General features: G+C 37.9%; 1 protein-coding gene across 2 annotated transcripts in view; it reads left to right on the top strand.

Annotated features, from left to right (window-relative positions):
- Window positions 1-20,846, top strand: part of LOC121371138 (inositol-tetrakisphosphate 1-kinase-like) — a 57,894-nt gene that overhangs the window by 12,109 nt on the left and 24,939 nt on the right. For both annotated transcript variants that reach the window (XM_041496807.1, XM_041496806.1), the window contains exon 3: window positions 17,931-18,056. In XM_041496807.1, coding sequence (XP_041352741.1) covers window positions 17,931-18,056 — 126 coding nt within the window. The remainder of the gene's footprint in view (window positions 1-17,930; window positions 18,057-20,846) is intronic.

The following is a 20,846-nucleotide window of genomic DNA, read 5'->3' as shown; positions in this document are numbered from 1 at the left end:
TTTAAAGTAATTTAATTGAATGCTCAACCAAGTTTAGTTTGAGTTAGCTGTTTAACCACTTTTAATGTGCTACGTAAGTTTTAAGATGTCTGTTTAACTATATTTTTCTGGCCGTTTAACCACCTTTAATTAATTACTTAAATACCACCTTTAGCTGACCGCATAAAACCACCTTCAGTTGAACACATTACCACTGTTAGTCGACCAATTATCTACCTTTATTTGATCACATTACCACAGTTACTTGACCACTTCAACATGTTTAGTTGACCACTTACCCACATTTATTTGACCACTTAACCACCTTTAGTTGACCACTTACCCACATTTATTTGACCACTTAACCACCTTTAGTTGACCACTTACCCACATTTATTTGACCACTTAGTCACCTTTAGTTGACCACTTTACCACCTTTACTTTTAGTTGGCTGTATAACCATCATCTTCTTCAGATAAATTCTTTTAGAACACAACTGTATATTTTACCTTCCAAAAATCCCCACATGTAGTGTGTGTGTGTGTGTGTGTGTGTGTGGTGTGTGTGTGTGTGTGTGTGTGTGTGTGTGTGTGTGTACTCTTCAAAAAAGGTTGGGGAACTCTAATAAGAAGTGAATTAATTGGGCAAACAGTACAACCGGTAGTTCAGTATTACAGTAGGTTTTATGACCACCAAAGATATTGAAGGACGATTGGGGTCAAAAGTGAAATTTGAAAGTTGACATTTTTTTTATCAGTAAATCGCAAATTAAAACAATGAAAATGACTTAAAAACAAAACAATAACAACTGTATGATCAACAGAATGAAAAAGATTGACAGAAATAATGTTCCACAGTGATTAATTGACCTTCCTGGAAATTGTCAAAATTGAGAATGACACACCACGCACGTGTACTGGGCAACTGCGTGATGCACATTCAAACTATGGAATGTGTTTCGCTGTGTTGATAAACAGACCTGAATGTTCTTTACTAGGAGTAGGATGTCTGTGGTCAAAACGTATGTTCGGTCTAATAGTTGATATATATATACACATATAATAACATCAATATATAAAATGATATAGTCTGTCACCATGCTCGCTGCCATGAGGATTTAAAAAACAAAGAACCATCCCTATAAATTTTAATAAATGTAATTTTAAAAATAGAAATATGTAATAAAAGAATTTACTTCTTTGGGGTAGGGGTAACTACAATTATGAGTTAATAAAAAAAAGGATTAGCTCTAGAAGATTTTATGGAATCATTCTTATTGTGGAAAAAAAAAAGGTCAATACTTCATTCAATTTCATGCCATTCACAGTAGCAGTGTGCTTTCGTTTAATGAATATGAGTAGCTGAAGCGAATCGTTATTACAGAAAGTCTTAGGAATTTTATTACTGTTAGTAGGCTCAGGTTTATAATTTAATTTTTATCCCCATGAGGTGCATGAGTTCCATGCATGATATGTTTTAATGTTTGCTTGACAACTAGTCCTTAATTGTTTTTAACTAACTTAATAATATTACAGAAATCTACCATGTATAAGACTAATAGTTTCTGGCACTCATCCTTTTGTAGATGGTTTTTCTGGCACAAGTTCCAAGAAAATCAATCCTTGGAGCAAGCTTTAGCGAACTCCAAGGATTGGTTTTCATGTGATGAGTGCCAGAAAAACTATCTACAAAAGGACGAGTGCCAGAAATATTTTCTAGTTCAACCAGTCTTATAATTTTAATATAATTATAAAATTCACTGCATTTTATTTTTGTTCTGTAACATCACAAGCCTTCTCTCAGCTGATATATGTTATGTCACTAGAAAGAAAACATGCAGCGTAACATATTTCATGATATCACATACTACCTTTGTGTAAAAACAGGTAGCAACAGCCATCCACCTCCTAAACGACCAGACCAGTTAGCCAATGAATAGGTTGCATTACCGTCTACGGGCTTGTGCTAGACATGTTTTTTAGCATGGCTTTCTGGCACTTTCTACCAGTTGATTGAACTAGAAAACATTTTATCACATTTCTTTATAGAATTACGTTTCAAAGTTCACTAGATACAAATCTGATACATTCAATAGCAGCTGTTGTCAAATGGTCATGTGACACTTAAATGTATGACTCACAACAAAAATTCGGCAACTATAAATATTTAAATCATTTGCATACAGGAGTGTTTTGTCTGTGGTGTCATGCATACAAATGTACGTAGCAATCGTCAGGAAGTCTTAATATCTGTGCATCTAACTGCAATACGGAATTACTTAACATGAGTCATCTTCATTACTAATATCTAACTACTTGTACACACATGTATGGGAGTACTGTACAATTCTATAACCAACAGTCAAAGTTGCTTTTACAGTAAAACCTGTGTACATATTCATCTCTTAAGCAGCTGTCTTAAAACTTTGGTTTTCTTACTTAAAATCTAATAGTATATATCCGTGTATTACAGTACATACATACAGGGCTCGAAACTCACAAAAAAATATGGTGGCCAAAAAAATAATGAATGTTGGCAAATTGTGGTAAGTGAACCACGAGCATGATTTTAATGTGGAATACAAATATTAATAGTGGCTCATATGTTATAGCTCTAAAGAAGATCGCCCACATAATATTATTTGGGCGACTAACGACATGATTTTTTAAATATATAAGTCGCCCAAATGGGACATTGGTCATACTTGATGACCTGGCCACAGGTCGTTTCAAGCCCTAACGTGTGTTTGTATTAAACAGTTAACTGTCTTTGATACTGTTTGATATTCCCATTAATGAGTGGTTGCTACCATGTAATTATACCATACTACAGGTTTGACTGTAAAATGCTTGTGGCTACATTTTGGAGTTGATTGTTTTAGTGAAAGGGAAAATCCTTTACCGTAATACAGTTATAATGGTCAATGGAAGAGGCTTTATGCACCAAGAATTCTATGTATAGAAACATTTTATTTGTAGCAATACAGCACCTTTAATTTTTATTAAAGCTGTGTAAGTGATTGTAGGATTAAAACTACTGAAGTACTGATTAAATACTCAATAAACATTTTCGTCCACTTACAAATTACATACTATGGGTGGGAAGTCGGTTAAGGCCAGCTTATATACAGTGAAACCTCTCAAGACCGGACCCTCTGTAAACCGGAATTCCCTCAAATTTGAACTTTTTATTTACAGAGACCCTTTTTAAATATGAAGGCAGAACTTAACCTCTCTAAACCGGATCCCTCTTAAAACCAGACTTTTGTCTTGGACCCAGTTTAGAGAGGTTTCACTGTACTATTAAAATGAAAACCGAAAGTTGATAATTTATGTAGCTCCTACAGATCGACAATCTTGATGTTCACTTTAAGGGGCGGAGGGGTTAGCAGTACATGGAACAGGACATTTGCTACACAAGTAAGTCAGGATTTGCTACACAAGTCAGGATTTGCTACACAAGTTTAAGAGATCACTACACAATTTTAAAACATTAAAATGTAGTTGCTAATCAATTTTTAATTGACTGGAAATGTTGCTAATCAAAATTTTAAAAACAGAGTATTTCCTGACGTAGTAGCCTACAAATAATCCTTTTATGCTTGTGAAAAGGTTAATAATTCTAAATGGCCTGTAAAGATGAGAAATTAAAAAACATTTATGGACAAAAATGTCTACTGTAGATGTAGGTATTTACATACAGAGGTATACATGCTACTTTGTATATGGTATTTATTCAATTAATAAATGGCTGTCTGATTCATCCACATAGCAGGGTTCAGATAATATATACAATACATGTACATGTGCATGTACTTATATCCTGGTTGACATCTGTGCCATTTTATTTACCATTAACTGTTATGTAGAATATAGTCTCAGCTCAACACTATTGATCTCAGTTATTAAGACTGCAAGGCCTGCTCATGTTAAATAGTTACCGTAATAGTACATATATAATCCCATAGTCTGCAGACTGTTGTATCATCCAGCGATCGTTGCTTTATTCAGAACAGTAATATTTCAATAATGCTTACGTAATAAAGTCTGGTTTAATATTAGACCAGCCTTCGTGTAGTGTAATTTCAGATTCCATGCAACATTTTACTACACAATTCTAAATGTTGAATAGTTAGTGCTAATCAATTTTCAACTGATTAATTAGCAGTTGTTAATAATCCTTTAAAACCTAGTTTTGATTATTATATTCTAAACATAGCAGCAAAAATGATATAAATATGAAGATTAAAAAATAATGAAAAAACATCAATAAATGTTATTTGTAATACAGCAGTTAAAGGGACATTCCTGAGTTTGCTGCAATTTTTAAGATGTTATCGACTAACAGAGACTTTTTAATGATTGTAATTACATATCAAATATATTTTTTGGTATAAAATATTAGTGGCTGTATATTAAACGTGTTTCTGATCGTTCTATTTGTACTAGGTTAAATTTCATTTCATTTCCTAAAAATTATTTTTTCGTACTTACGAAATTATTTGAAGACAAAAAATCCAGCTTGGGCTTCTTACAAATATTAAGACAACCAGAAACACATTGACAGGCCGTCAAGTATCCAATTTTTTCCTATTTATTCCTATGTTTTTTTAATAAGTCCCTATTTAGCCCTCTTTTTGATGAAAATTCCTATTTTCCCCCTCTTTTTTTGCAGTTTTGACCAGTTTCATATATATATTTTTTTTTTTTTTTTTTTTTTTAGCAACACCATATTTTTTTTAGCAACACCATTTGCTCCAGATGACTTGCTATGAGGCATATTGTGATATCTGTGGCTTAGTCATTGAAATCTGAATATGCAGATGGGATGCATGGTTACAGGCTTCCAGTTATTAATTTTCACCACCAAGGTCACAATGCAATCATAAAGGGTGTGGCCTCTTATTTGACAACTGCCTGGCACCGCCTTATGGAAGCAACCAGTTTTTTGACGTTTTTTGGTAATGGTCTGACCTTGTTGAATGCTCTGCCAACTAGAAGGTCTGAAAGGAAATGGCAACCCTTTCAGTCTAGGCCTAGTGACTTTGAGCCATACATACTAATTATTTTTTTAGTCCAGTGATATCGATGGCATGGTAATGACATTAATGTTGTTGTTCATGAGTGGAAAGCCTTCTTTTTTGCTGTGTGCTGGCCTTTCGATGAAGGTGGACGTTGGAACCTGCGCTGGCTCGGCTACCCCCCCCGACCTGGGGGGACTGATTGCCAGCTTCGGCTCCATGTAGCCCTCGCGTCACGTCACCGGGTCACGGGCGACCGTGCTTTGTGTACGGGGACCCGCCTGCCAGAAGAGTGAAAGGGGGGCCCAAGAGGAAGAAGAAGGAAAGAAACCAGTGCTAGGGACGGCCGAATCTTCCTGCAGGGGGGCCAAAGCTGGCGGCTCAACCGCCAGTGGCGCTCCCGCTGTCACCCCGCCCCCACCGAGTCCTCCGGAGCAGATGCAACGGCATCGTCCCTGCAACCCCGGAACCCGTCTCCACCCAGGACATTAAGATGTTCCAAAGAACGAGTGCCACCACACCGACTTCGATCTGGCACCCCCTGCAGTCGACGTCGACGGTGTTGCGGTCAATAACGACCGCACCCGTCAAGTGGCCGTCTGGCACTTGTTACTCACGGCGGCGGTTCCGGACGCGACTGGTCACCGGCCACCCAACCAGCCAAGACCAAGCCGCCGAGGGAAGCCGTCCCCCGTACCCGAAGGACGAGTACGAATGGAGCGGTCCCCCGGGTGGACTTCGACCCGTGGTCCACCCATACATCTAGGGAGGACACGTGTCAATCCAAAACTGCGGGGAATACGCTAACCACAGACTGGAGCCATGGTGGACGGGGACAGCTACGAAATGCCCTCACAAGACCTTTGGAAGTACGCCGGCGAGTGGTCGTGACCCATCGGAGGGAGCAGATCACAGACAGTGCATCTTGTTTTGGAAGATTGACAATAGGTCTCTTCACACAGATGCTCAGTGCAGTCTGCGGCCCTGCACTTACTCCACGGTTGTTCATGTTCTACGCCAGCGAAAAGACCTGCTGCCATCTCTCCGACAGCTCCAGTTTCCCCGAGAATTCACACCTTAACTTTAGGTACAGGTATCTGCGTTTTATCGAATGTAACTTTGGGAACGTTTTTCGATGGAGTTTCAAAATCTCTGTATTCATTTTTTATAACCGGTAGTCCAATAAAATTTAGTTTGGCGCCCGTTACCCTTTTGCTCAAATTTTGAAGAGTTAAAACCCTTTTTTTTTTTAGCAGTCAAACTTATTTTTTATTTTAACACCATTAGTCCTAGATGACTGTTAGGAGGCAGTAGTCTCAGTATACTTTAGCTTTTTCTAGTTAGACCCGAAGGAATCGAAATGGTTAGCCAGTCAGAACACGGCCCATTTTACTTTTCACTAGTCAGTCCGCGCAGTCGCTGAATTTACATATGTTTTTGTCTTTTTGGTAAATCTGCCCTTGTTGAAAACTCAAAACCCCACCCTTTTCTGGAAATGGCTTACCCACTGGCAAAGGCCAGAGATTATGCCCAGGACAGACATTTTTGAAACCTTCGTGGTATATGAGCATGTAAATAAATATTGGAATGGAATGGAAAGCCTTGCAAGCTGATGGTGATGTTGCTGCAGTCAACAAAGAGCAAAGAATTGAGCACTACTGGGATGAAGTATTTGCACTTAAATCAGTAACCAACACTAGCAGGTACTCTGTACTGCCACATATTTTGAAATCAGGACTTGTTTTGGCACAGATGAATGCAGAATCTGAGAGGAGTTTATCCATCAATGCCAGGGTAGTCACAAAAGAAAGATCTGCTTTAAGTGATATCACAATATGTGGTCTACATGCTGTGAAAGATGCTGTTCACTTCGTTGATCCATTTGACAACCAACCAGCAAAGATACCTGTAACAAAGGAGATGAAGGCAATTGTTAGAGCAGCACATGCAAAATATCTAGCAAGATTAGAAGAGGAGAAGTTTCAAGAAGCAAGAAATCGAGAACAGGCAAAGCAAATGGATGATGCAGAGAGGATGAAAAGAGAGAAAACAGATGATGGAAAAGAAACAATTATTGGCTAAAGAGGATGAAGACTTGAAAAAGAAAGAGGAACAGGCAATAGCTTCCATAAAGGAAGCAGATGAACTGTTGAATGATGCTACAAAAAAATTACATTGTGCCATCAATCAATCACCAGTGAATGAGCCAAGTGCCAAAGTTGCTTCAACTATGCTTGATGTTGCTAAAAGCAATCGAGAAGAAGCAATGCAACGTTTGAAGATAATAAAAGACAAATAGAAGCAATTGGATAGCAAAAGAATGAAGCTGTTGGATAAGGCTATTCCAACAAAGAAAGTTACTAGAAGGAAGACCGGAGAATCTGAGGGTAGTGTTCCTACTAAGAAGGAAAAATGACTTGCAAGAATTCACCATGGTACTTTCAGTATCATTGCATTTTCTTGGTTTCACAATGGTTATTATTACAATTACAGTTTTGTGTTTGTCATATTATTATTTTCAAGCTTTATGGTTACTCGTACCTTGGCATTTGGATTATTGTTTTATTAGTGTATTTGCACCTTGGCATTTGGATTAATGCTTTATTAGTATACATTCAGTCTACAAATTTGATATGTAACTTGTGGTGAATTATGTAGAAGCTGAATTTGGTTCAAAGTGTAACTGTACAGAGTTCCACAGTGACTACGTGTCTACTGGTCCAGAGTGGATTTAGGGCTGTATATGGCCATTATATTTTAAATTTTGGTGGCCTAATTTTTTTTTCTAAAAAAACAACAAAAACAAAACAACTGCTAAATTGGGTGGGTGGGTGGGTTTTTGTGCAAATATCTTACATTTTCCACATTTCTCATCACATCTAAATTGTACGAAGTCAGGCTGAAGCTGTTAGGGTTACCTCTGATATACTGGTGCATGGTGTCTAAGGAAGTAGGACTTCAGTGCTCATTTGGAGGTTGTGCTTTGCTTACCGTAACAAGTATTCTATTAAATGTGCACACCTGCAGTATCATAATTATTTGACATATTTCTACCAATTCAGTTAGCACACAGCTACTAAATCCAGCTATTAGTATATTATCCAGTTGATCTACCAAGAGAATACTAATTAAAAAAATATTGTACATACCCACATTCAATCACATACACACACACACACAGTGCCATTGCTGCTGTTTTTGATGGTGTCACTAGATCAGCAATGCCTTGTGGGGGGGGGTTTCAGTCAACACCCCTGTCATTTCAGAGTTAAAATTTGACCTTGTAACTTATTCAATAGCATAAAAGGAATTGTGTTGCTTTTTAAAAGAACCTAAAGAACCAAATTTAACCACTGCATTGTCTGAATAAAAAGTGGTGGATCGGGATGGCTATAAGGAGTGTTGGGAGGCCATCTTAAAACAAAATAAGTGCCTATTTTATTCCTATGATATACACATTGTCTTATTTTCCTGTATTATTATCAGTTCAATGGTTTTCTATTTCCATGTTTAGTTTTTTGAGATGGCTCACTCACTTGACCCCTGCAATATTCTCTATTTTGGGACATTTACTTTTATACAAAATTCCTATTTTGTGGGCAAAATTCCTATTTTAACCCTATTTTCAGGCAAAAAAAATTCCGATTTTCCGATTTTTTTGACCCAGCGCCTCACTTGACAGCCTGCATTGAATATACAGACACTGGTATTCTAAACAAGAAAATATATTTAATATGTTAGTTTAACTGTAGAACTATTTTATTAGTCGGAAACATCTTACAATGCTGCAAACTCAGGAATGTCCCTTTAACACATGTAAATATTTGGAGAAACATTTTTGAGATAAACATTTGTTTATTGACTAAGGAAGGAAATGTTATATTTAACGACACACTCAACACATTTTATTTACAGTTATATGGTGTCAGACATATGATTAAGGACCACACAGATATTGAGAGAGGAAACCCGCTGTCACCAATTCATGGTCTACTCTTTTCGATTAGCAGCAAGGAATCTTTTATATGCACCATCCCACAGACAGGATAGTACATACCACAGCCTTTGTTATACCAATTGTGGAGCACTGGCTGGAACGAGAAATAGCCCAATGGGTCCACCAACAGGGATCGATCCTAGACCGACTGCGCATCAAGCAAACACTGGGCTATGTCCTGCCCCTTTATTGACTAAGTGGCAGGACGTAGCCAGGTGGTAAATAAGGGGGGGGGGGGAGATTGGGGTAGTGATGAGTATTTAAAGCTGCAATGCTCGCAATGATGCCTCATTTCTATTTCGACGTAGACGAGTTACAAGATGCACAGACTAAGCCTGCCGAATCGAAACATTGCAATAGTCCGCCTCTAGTTAGGTGAATCGCAGTCAGCAGTCGCACGCCACATGAACGTCCATCAGAGCACTATTTCACGTCTCTGGGACAAATACCTGCAGCACAAGATCGCTACATCTCGGTTCTGCACTTGCGTCACCGAACTGCCATAGCAACGATCACTGCTGGACGCATACCTGGTTTGAGAAGGGTGTTTGCACAAACCATTCGGAACGGACTTCGAGAAGCTGGTTTATGGGCTAGGAGACCGTATGTTGGCCCCGTCATGCTACGTCAACATTGACATTCACATGTTCGCTGGTGTACGAATGTACAGGGATGGAACTTGGGAAACTGGCGGCGAGTATGGTTCAGCAATGAGTCACGTTTCCTTCTACAGCAACGTGATGGACGACAACGTGTTTACAGATGCCACAATGAACATTTTGCCAACAACTGCATCACCCAAGTTGACAGATTCGGTGGAGGGAGTGTCATGATGTGGGGAGCCATCTCATGCACCGGCAGAAGTGAACTTGTATTCGTACAAGGCAACCTGACAGTTGTACACTACCGGTATGAAATTCTTCGCCATCACATGCTTCCCATTTTGGATCGACAGAGAGAACTCTTTCAGCAGGACAATGCCAGGCCGCATACGGCACGTGTAACGATGGATTTCCTACAGAATGAGAACATTAATGCGCTGTCAAGGCCATCAGGATTGCCAGATCTCAACACCATTGAACATCTATGGGACAAACTGGACAGACGTGTACGCCAGCGTGACCTGGAGCCTCAGACGCTTCCGCATCTGTCACATGCACTGCAGGAAGAATGGGCTAGAATTCCACGTGCCCGGATTCAGAGACTCATTCAGTCTATGCCAAGGAGATGTCGCGCAGTGATTGCTGCTGCTGGTGGCTACACAAGGTACTGATTTCAGCGCCCTCGTGCGACGCTGTTTGGTGACAAGAACTTTGTCACATACTCATGCTAAATTTCACTGTGTTACAAATATAAATAACGAAATTGTGCCACTTTGTATTAAAGAGATAATTCAATGAATATTTTGCCTATGCATTTCTTTTTTAACAGTATACATTTGGTTTCTTTAATAGTCATGTTTTGTTTATTATCTGAATAATAAACAGAACAGAACTGTTGGTTTTAAATGCAGTCTAGTTGTTTATAAATGTCACTGAGGTTGTACCAATAGCAGTAAAGAGGGAGCTGGTGATAGACAAGTGATTTACGCTGCCATTGATGAAACCATCGCTTGAATCCGAATCCAGCTACAAGTACTAGGAAACTGGCATCTAAATTGTAGCTACTGTAATTCAAAATGACAATTAATGCAGATATCATAGTTACTTGGGCTTCTGCCAGAAAATAATTTGAGGGTATGTGATAAAAACAAAACAGATCACAAGTGGTCCTACAAGGTAGTTAGTGCTTTGTTATCTTTTGAAATTCCTGAGATATATACTGTAGAACATGAACGTTTTGTGAACAACAAGTATTGCAAAAACTGCGAACAACTAATCATTTCAGTACTTTAACCACGCAGTAAATGCCAGTAATATAGCGACTTTACTTACAAATAAAACAACCTTCTTTTTTTTTTAATACATTGACTTGTTGCATTATCAATCTATAGTTCAGTGAACAAAACTAAACAGGAATCATTGTTAATCAGCTTGTGTAAAGTTCTAGCAAACTACACTAAAGTTTATTTTCAGAGTAAAGTTTACACCACAGCCAGCAGACCTGATAATCCCCAGCCAAGCGTAATGGTTTCTTTGTCTTTCGATAACTGGTCAATGCATGACACAATCCACCAGGCGTGAAACAGTTTGACCAAACTGATTCTTAAGTCTACAGGCTTTTTGGTGTTTGCCTTTATGTTCTTGGCCACAGTGTCAGCATACCACTCAGTACATTTTCCCTTGATTGCTAATTTAAAATGAACGCTAAATCCATGGGCATCCATGGTGCAGCCAGCCGGGACAAATCACGCTTCAAAGGACCGTTTACATAGCAAGTCCAAAAATTATTTACATCTATGGGCTGCAAATACATCGAAGATTGCTAGTGATTTCTGTCATGCTGGTAGTCAGAATTCTTTTCTCACCCTTTTTGTGTATGGAACCAGCACATTGTCAGCATAGTCCAGCATTGCCTGTTCATTGCTCCAGTGGTTGGCCGAATGTGTCACGTGCCAGTCATCAGGGAACTTGTAGGATGGGTGGCATCAGTCGGTTGCACCTTTGTATATTATCTAAGGGTGTAGCAGGTTTTCACTGGCCAAACTTCCCAGTAACATTGTGATCTCGCACTTGTAATCTTATTTGGTAGAGTTGCCAGGGATTTTTCTATAGTCTTGTTGATGGCAGTCATTCTGACAGCTTTTTCAGGAGTCGATGCCATGGATGGGTTTGGTAAACCCACAGGACATCGCTTCTCAATGGTTACAAATTTCAACATTTATTTTGCTAGTAAACTACGGTATTATGCTATTACGTTAACAGTTTACTTCTGCATTTTATAAAGACACATTTAAAAATCAACACATGACATTTTGAGTTACTTCAGTCATACTGAGTGTATAATACACATCTCATACCTGCCACTAAATATAAGCTATAGCTATTAGTTAAAACAACACAACATGCCACACACCCTGTGTAAGCACTGTTCAACGCTGATACAAAGCATTTGCTTTTTGAAGAGAGTTTTTATGTTTATTATCGTTGAGTACCAGCTATGGTCGCAATACTTTTCGTGTAAGCTACATCTGATGCCGTAATACTTTCTACATGCAGTTTGGTCTACTATTGGCATATCGCAATACATTCTTGATGCAATACATAATGGACCTTTGAGCAGCAGAAGGGAAGCTAACGGTAGTCATAAGGCTGGTAGGTACAGGGTTTGCAGCTCGGTATCGGCTCTCACCCAGAGCAAGTTTTAATGACTCAATGGACAGGTGTAAGGCCACTACACCCTCTTCTCTCTCACTAACCACTAACAATTAACAGCTAACCCGCTGTCCTGGACAAACAGCCCAGACAGCTGAGGTGTGTGCCCAGGACAGCATGCTTGAACCTTAATTGGATATAAGCATGAAAATAAGTTGAAATGTAATAATGGTGGTACATATTTGCCACTGGACTTTTTTCCCATTCAGATATCAAAACAGGTTCAGGTTACCAGGAGATTACCACATGTCAAGAAAGTCGAGAATTGTCTCCACAAAATCTTATTAAACCAAAACCACACCATCTACCAGTAAATTTTGATATTTAGATACACATACGGATATCAGTATATAGTTACACATACAGATATCAGTATATAGTGAGAATAGTGATATACCGGTGAATGATTAACTACCGGTAAGTGACAATGTCAGGTCAAGAGGTTTGATGTGCACATTCAGAGCAAGCTGTTGTAGCACACGCCTGTCATGGGTCCAGGTGCTGGCCTCAGCCAGCTCCTCTATCCAGGACAGGAAAGGGTTGGGGTGGTGGAAGAAGAGACAGCTTGTACAAGGGAGCACCAGCAGCCCGACCGTTGTCAGTAACAGGCAGGTGTGGGGAGGGGGTGGTTCCAGTGACAGTGCGTCTGTGAAGGGACTTTATAGTACATACACATGTACTTCAGATATCGTTCCTATGGGCCTGATAATAATGGAGATATAAATGTGTTGTAAACTATAGGTTACTGTGACTGTATTTTGTAGTAATCTGTCCATGGGTTACCAGACGCTTTGCTTATTTTGACGTCTGCCAATCATGTTATCATACCACAAATGTATAATGTTCAGAAAGGTGAATGCCTGAGGTAGTATAAATCATATAAAATCAGAACTCAAGATTTCATTGATATAATCGTTTCCGGTCAGCATGTTGGCAGCATCATGGAATCAAAACTCCATTGCCCATTATCATTAACATAATCTACCACTATCATTATTACACAAGATATTTCCAAAGCAGTGTTTGATAATCACAGGGCATGGAACCAACAAAATTAGTTTTTCATAAAATGTAAAATCCTAAGGGCTTGTAAATCAATCCAAAGCTTTGCAAGCCCTCATCTTCATGAAAATACTATAAGCATAATATATACAATGTATATATGAAACAAGAATTCTGTGAAATTAAATGTCTCACCTACCATTTAAACCTTGTCAGTGCACTGTGATGAACTTCCATAAATGTAGGTGCCACTATAAACCAAGTTTCACCAACACCGCTGTCATTGAAAAGTAATATACCTATATTGTATATCTCACCTTTTTAATTCATACTGATGAGACAATAATGTAATGGGCAGTTCCATGAAAACTTCAACCTCAGGGTGAAAATCCAAAACATACTTTCTGATTATGTTTTATTGTTAGTTTGCAAGGTCAAAGGCCCCAGATAACTAAACCGCACTTCATAATTCATATATGTAACCTGTTATCCACTATTTGAGCTACTTAAAATTATCTTGAGTAGACGGGGAAAATGCCTCATTGCAGACTGTAGCTCTTATCAACAAACATAAAAAACTATTAGCAATTAAACCAAATTAGTCATTCAACAATATAGTAAATATCAGTCTCCAAACCGTTATAAACAACTGTTCATAATATTTTCATATTTCAGTCATACGTGCCTTTTTCAATGTCACATGTGTTACTTTTACAGTACAAAAGTTATTTTACTGCACAAAGCTGAGAGAAAATTTGGTGCCAAGCTGGATTCTTTGTTAATATCTAGTGAAGGCTTCTTGCACAAGAGATGAATCAAAAAAAAATATTAACTCTTTTTCCAGCAAACCATAGTAACACACGTAACATTCAAGGTAACACACATGACTTAATGTGTAACACACGTGACACCCTGGACAATATTTGTATTGTTCAGATTTGTAATGTCATTAGTTCCTCTTATATATATATATATATATATATATATATATATATATATCAGAACTGTTTAGAATAGATTGGGGGGTAATTGATGTTAAATGAATTGAAGTTAGAAAAAATAATATGTAAAAAAATAAACGAAAATCTTGTTAATTTTGACACTTTATGAAATTATTGGTAAATAATGAAGACCTGTTGTTATATAATAATGATGAAAGGTATAATCTCATCCCCCAGAACAATTTCCAAGTCAGTCAAGATTATAAGATTCCTCAAGATATTAATTCTAATGGTTGTAGTCCTAGCAGCAGAAATTCAAGCAGTTCTGCACAAGACCCAAAGCATTCTCAAATGGCTGCATTTAATTTCTCTTGATGATTATTTCTTGCTGGGGAAGTTTTTAACAAACAAATCTGAAAGGAAATTTGTGGCAGAAGTCACCACACTTGACAAAAATCAAGAAAGATTGAAGTCGTGGGAAGACAACATACAGTGGTACGGTTTTCACATACCCTGTTTCGAATATTTCCAGCATTGGCAGCTAATCTATAATCTAAATGGTTGGGTGCTCCACTGTGGATTGATTTTGAGAATACAGAACTAATCGATAATCGATGCTGAGTGAATTTGTATGGGTCTGCATGTATATCTGAAAAATCTTACTAAGTATTGTACAGGTATGTTGTCTTCATTGTTTGAGAAGTGGTGGGATCCAACTCGGTCACAATAGTAATTGCCTGGGGTTCTTTAGTCATAGGACCTATCCTCTGATTTGGTTTTTTACCATCCCAGTCAATGCCCTATATCTGGTATATCAAAAGCCATGGGATGTGCCGTGCTGTCTATGGAAAGTGGATATAAAATATCCTTTGCTAATAATGGAAAAATGTAGCAGACTACATTTTAAAATTATCAAGTGTTTGACATCCAATAGCCACCCAAAAGCCAATGATTAATCAGCATTCTGAGAGTACTGCTAATTCAATACATGTTCCCTACTGGGTCCAACAAATTTTCATATATCCTAAGTTCAAGGGCCATAACTCTGAGAAATGGGTAAATCATCATGGAAGTTAAACTTTATCTGTAACAGTACATGATATAGCTATATGAAATACTCCATTTCAATATCTTTAGACATTGTCTGAAAAGCACATTTTCATACCTCAGTTCAAAAGGGCCATAACTTTGTGAAAAATGGGTAAATTGCCATGAAAGTCAGACTTGATTTGTAACGGAACATGATAAAGCTACATACACAATTTTAGCTCGATATCTTGAGGCATTGCAAAACAAAGTTAAGAAAACAACCTAAGTTCAAGGGTCATAACTCTTTCACAAATAGTTAAATCATCATGAAAGTCAAACTTGATATGTAATAGTAATAGTATATGATATATGTTTGAGATTGCTTTGAATGTCTTTTTTCAGTGGTTCTGGTGATATTTTCAGACAGTATCACGTGTGTTACTTTCTGTCACGTGTGTTACCACCAACTCAGACTCATGGAGACTGAATAACTATCCTTTATTTTAGGCTGGTACATGTAGGTCATATTTCCATCTATGAACACACTTCGATATCAACTTGTTACCTGTACACACTTCACAGTGTTTTTTAATAAAAATCCATGATACTTCAAAACTTTGTCCGATTCCACGTTACTTGTGTTACCGACCCTTTTGGAACTTCCCTGCCTAACCCTTTGCCAGTGTTTAATATGTTTGGGATATGTAACACGGTTAGCCAGTTTACGTTATCATAAAGCACACAAGAGCACCTTGATGTATCAGTTATTCAGTAGAGGCTGATAGACATGCCTGAATGTCACCTGTGTTACTGTGGAATTGCCCCAGTGATATAAACTGTTCTGCTTGTGTAAATAAAGAATAATACATGAGTGGCTGTTAGATACCATTTATCTCACAACAAATTGTTTTAAAATGTATCTAACGAGTGAAAGCGAGAATTTTTATTTTGGGTATTGAATTGAATGCAACCACAGTCAACAAGGGATATGGAGGGCCTCCCCTAGAAAGCAAGGGTTACATTTAGGATTAGGGTTAAGAAAATCATATAGTAATGATAAGTCATTAATTTTATCAAAAGGTTAACTTAAAAAAAATGAGTCTGCAAAAGAAATTTGGTATGGCGCTGTACTCATTTTATCCTCTGGCAAAACCCCTGTTATCATTCGACAGACCCATTTTTTTCTGTCTCTGAAAGTATACACAAAAGACTTCTTAAATACAACTAATTAGGTAGCTTTGCGATTACAGTGGCTTTTGTGTCTGATGTCACATGTTGCAATTACAATTTACATACAGCAGAAGACAATATTTCATAATCTTAGGTACCGTAACCGGAAGTCCATTCACGTGAGTTTTACTTAGGTAACTGATTGTTCAGTTACATGAATATAGTTCTTGTAACCAATGAGTTAGGCCTACCTAATCCTAAAACACTTGAACTGCACTGTGCTACATTGGTGGTTCAAAATCATAAACTGATTTTCATTTTCATTACTGATATATGGTACTTTTAATTTTAGAATGTAATTGTTACCACATAACCAATTGGCTGCTCTCGTGATTTTTAAAGTTGTGTAATTGACACACGAACAGAACAACGGTTCTCGTGAAATATTGTGCCCTGTATACAGTGAAACCTTTTTAAATCAGACACCCATGGGACCATGTAAAAAACAAAGAAATGTTTTATTTAACGACACACTCGACACATTTTATTTACGGTTATATGGCGTCGGACATATGGTTAAGAAACACACAAATATTGAGAGAGGAAATCCGCTGTCGCCACTTCATAGGCTACTCTTTTTGATTAACATCAAGGGATCTTTTATATGCACCATCCCACAGACATGGTAGTACATACCACGGCCTTGCACTGGCTGGAACGAGAAATAGCACAATGGGGCCACTGACGGGGATCGATCTCACATCGACCGCGCATCAAGCAAGCGCTGTACCACTGGGCTATGTCCCGCCCCTAATGGTCCCATTTTCAGTTTGTTTGTTTTGTTTAACGACACCACTAGAGCACATTGATTTATTAGTTATCGGCTATTGGATATCAAACGTTTGGTAAATTCGACATATAGTCTTAGAAAACAAATCCGCTGCAAGGGTTATTTTATATGCACCATCCCATAGACCGGTATACCAGTCATGGTGCACTAGCTGGAACGAGAAATAGGTCCACTGACGGGGATCGATCCCAGACCAACCGCTCATCAGGCGTGTGCTTTACCACTGAGCTATGTCCTGCCTCCACTGTATATTGAGTACAAATGTTGTTATCTTGACCTCCTTTATTTTGTTAGTCTAGGATATTTTCAGAGGTTGATGAAATATTTATCAAAACTACTAGGTTTATCTCAACCCACCATTATCTCGAACTGTTTTATTCAATCCCTTCAACATCAAACTAACAAACTATGTTACATATGTTAGACCCATAGAAGATTCTAGTTAAATAATGTGTTGCAATGTCATTAAGCAGGTTATTTCATAAACAAGATTTCTAACAGACGTTTTTTTTGTTTTTATCTATTGCAGATTAAAATGTCATCAAGCAGATTATTTGACAAAAGAAAGATTTTTTGTCATTCTACAAAAGATTTCTAACCAACATTTTTTGTTTTATATCCATTGTAGATTGATCTCACACGTTCATTGGAGGAACAGGGACCATTTGACGCCATTCTCAACAAACTTGCTGATGTGTTGACGCGGGCCAACATGGGGAACACAGAAGCTCAGCAGAACATTCAAAACATTCAGGTACCGATATACAGCAAAACATCTCAAAACCGGACCATCTGTAAATCGGAATTTTATCACAGTCCTTTTTAAAATATCAGTACAAAACAGAACCTCTCTAAACTGGATATTCCTTAAAACTGGATATTTTACTTGGTTCCGTAAGTGTCCGGTTTAGAGGATTTTCACTGTACTTAACTCTAATAAAAAATCATTTTTATTGTGACAGTTTTCAGCCATCTAAATAACCAAGCTGCAGGTGTAGCAATGTTGTTTTTATTTCTTTATCAATAGCACAATAGTAACTACACCCACCATGTCAATAAAAGTGTCATCCAGTATCCATTGAAGTGAAACACTTGTTAATTTTATAGATTTAAAAGTAGCAATAAATCCAGATAAACAGTGTAAATAAAAAATAATCATATAATTATTAATTAACGTACTGTAATACGTTGCAAATGGCCTGCAACATACACAACATAGTGGGACCATGACGAAAAAATCTTGTATTTGCCCATGGGCTCTAATACGAATTTTAACTCCGATAATCAGGGTTTCTGTCTGAGGGTGACGGAGGGTAAAATTACATACCCTAAAATCTTAGAAATTAATGGATATATATATTGGGGGGGGGGGGGGGGGGGGGGGGGGGGGGGGGGGGGGGGGGGGGGGGGGGGGGGGGGGGGGGGGGGGGGGGGGGGGGGGGGGGGGGGGGGGGGGGGGGGGGGGGGGGGGGGGTGGGGGGGGGGGGGGGGGGTGGGGGGGGGTGGGGGGGGGGGGGGGGGGGGGGGGGTTGAAGATGATAGTAAGAGAACTGCTGTTTAAACTTTGTCAAAGCACATGAAATGCAGTGTCCAATTTCAAAAACATTTCAAACTTAAAACCACCTAGTAGTTTTTATTATGTACCTTCAAATTATTTTCTGGCAGAAAGCCTGGGTATATTTTTCTATTCTCTTAGGTCACCACAAAAAGACCTATTAATAGGTCATCAAGCAGTGGTAATGGTCCTCTGACAGCTATGTTGGTCCTTGGCATTGCCTCAGGCCAATATAACCATCAGAAGACTATTACAACTGCCTAAGGACCTATATGGAAGCCAATGTGATAATCCCTGTTTACTAACATTAGTATTTATTACATGTATGTATGTATGTATGTATGTATGTATCAGTGGTCATGTCGTCTACTGTCGTCTACAGTCGCTGTTAAATGTAAAGATTTTACCTGGGAAAAACTGAAGTAAGATGACCCATAGAATAAATGTGTCATGTATTCAAATGATAAAAACAATGAACATTATGCTCAGTTTTATTTTTTTATCTCTGACACAGGTATTTAAAGTTGTTATGATGCATGCAAATGTTCTTATAAATTAAATTGAAAACCAGGGCCCGTGCTTGTAAAATGTTAAGAGTCTAGACTCAATCTCTAATGACATCACTCACATACAATTTGTATATTGTTGCTATGACGTTAAAGTCTCAGACTCTATTAGAGTCTTGAGTCTAGACTCTAAACGTTTTATAAGCACGGGCCTCATGTAGTATACCTCTGATAATCGCTTAGTTATATATATGTACATATATGTTATACACTTTAAAGTTGAAATTAATTCACAATAAGTACTGATTTATGTCTGTTGAGTGTATCCGAGAACCTAATAAATGTACAGGAGGGTGTATATTTTACAATAGCTGACAGTTATATTTGAGAACTTAACATGTTCTGTTGTAAACACAGGTGGGGTCAGCCTGAGTCATAGTGATAGTTCTTGACAAGAATGAAATGTTTATTTGTTACCAACTCCCACACTTTTTTGTGTCTCTGACAGTTGTAGTTGTGTAGATCTTCAACGTGAGTAAGTGTGATTTATCATCTGGAGATCTGGAGGAGTGTTTTTCAACTTGGGTGTGGGACCATTTGATTGTTCTAATTAAATACTTGATTATGAAACGTTTTGGATTGTAAAGTTGTTTGACAGACATTCAAAATGAACCCATCTTGATTTAACTACAATGTATTCTATAATACAATTATGAAATTAGTAATAGTTACTAAATTAGTTTACATTCAAAATGAACCCATCTTGATTTAACTACAATGTACTCTATAATACAATTATGAAATTAGTAATAGTTACTAAATTAGTTTACATTCAAAATGAACCCATCTTGATTTAACTACAATGTACTCTATAATACAATTATGAAATTAGTAATAGTTACTAAATGTACTCTATAATACAGTTATTAAATTAGTAATAGTTACTAAATTTACTCTATAATACAGTTATTAAATTAGTAATAGTTACTAAATTTACTCTATAATACAGTTATGAAATTAGTAATAGTTACTAAATTTACTCTATAATACAGTTATTAAATTAGTAATATACTCTTCAAAAAAAGAAACGCAAAAGGGTACAAATGGGTTATAACTCCGATTTTATGTTTCCTACCGGTTCATGCTTTGTGAATATAAGGTCATTGCATGTCCCAAACACATTCCCATGGTTACATTCGATAAAACGCAGCTACTGTACAATAAAGTTCCAAAATGTGAATATTCGCAAAAACGCAGCCACGTGCAAACCATGTCACCACTGCACGTGCGTTGTCTGCACGTGCAACATGAACACCGACAGTATAAAAGTGCAGGGTGTTCGCTTGCCTGGCCTCTGTATCTGGCCGACAGTTGACAATCCAGGACATGCCACGTCTCAGTGAACCGCAGAGAAAACAATGCCATCGGCCGACTAGACGCAGGCGAATCCAGAACGGCCGTTGCCAGGGCATTCCATGTGTCC

Source organism: Gigantopelta aegis, chromosome 4 (genome assembly GCF_016097555.1).
Source record: "Gigantopelta aegis isolate Gae_Host chromosome 4, Gae_host_genome, whole genome shotgun sequence".
Taxonomy (NCBI): Eukaryota; Metazoa; Mollusca; class Gastropoda; order Neomphalida; family Peltospiridae; genus Gigantopelta; species Gigantopelta aegis.
This window is presented reverse-complemented; position numbering and strand designations above follow the sequence as displayed.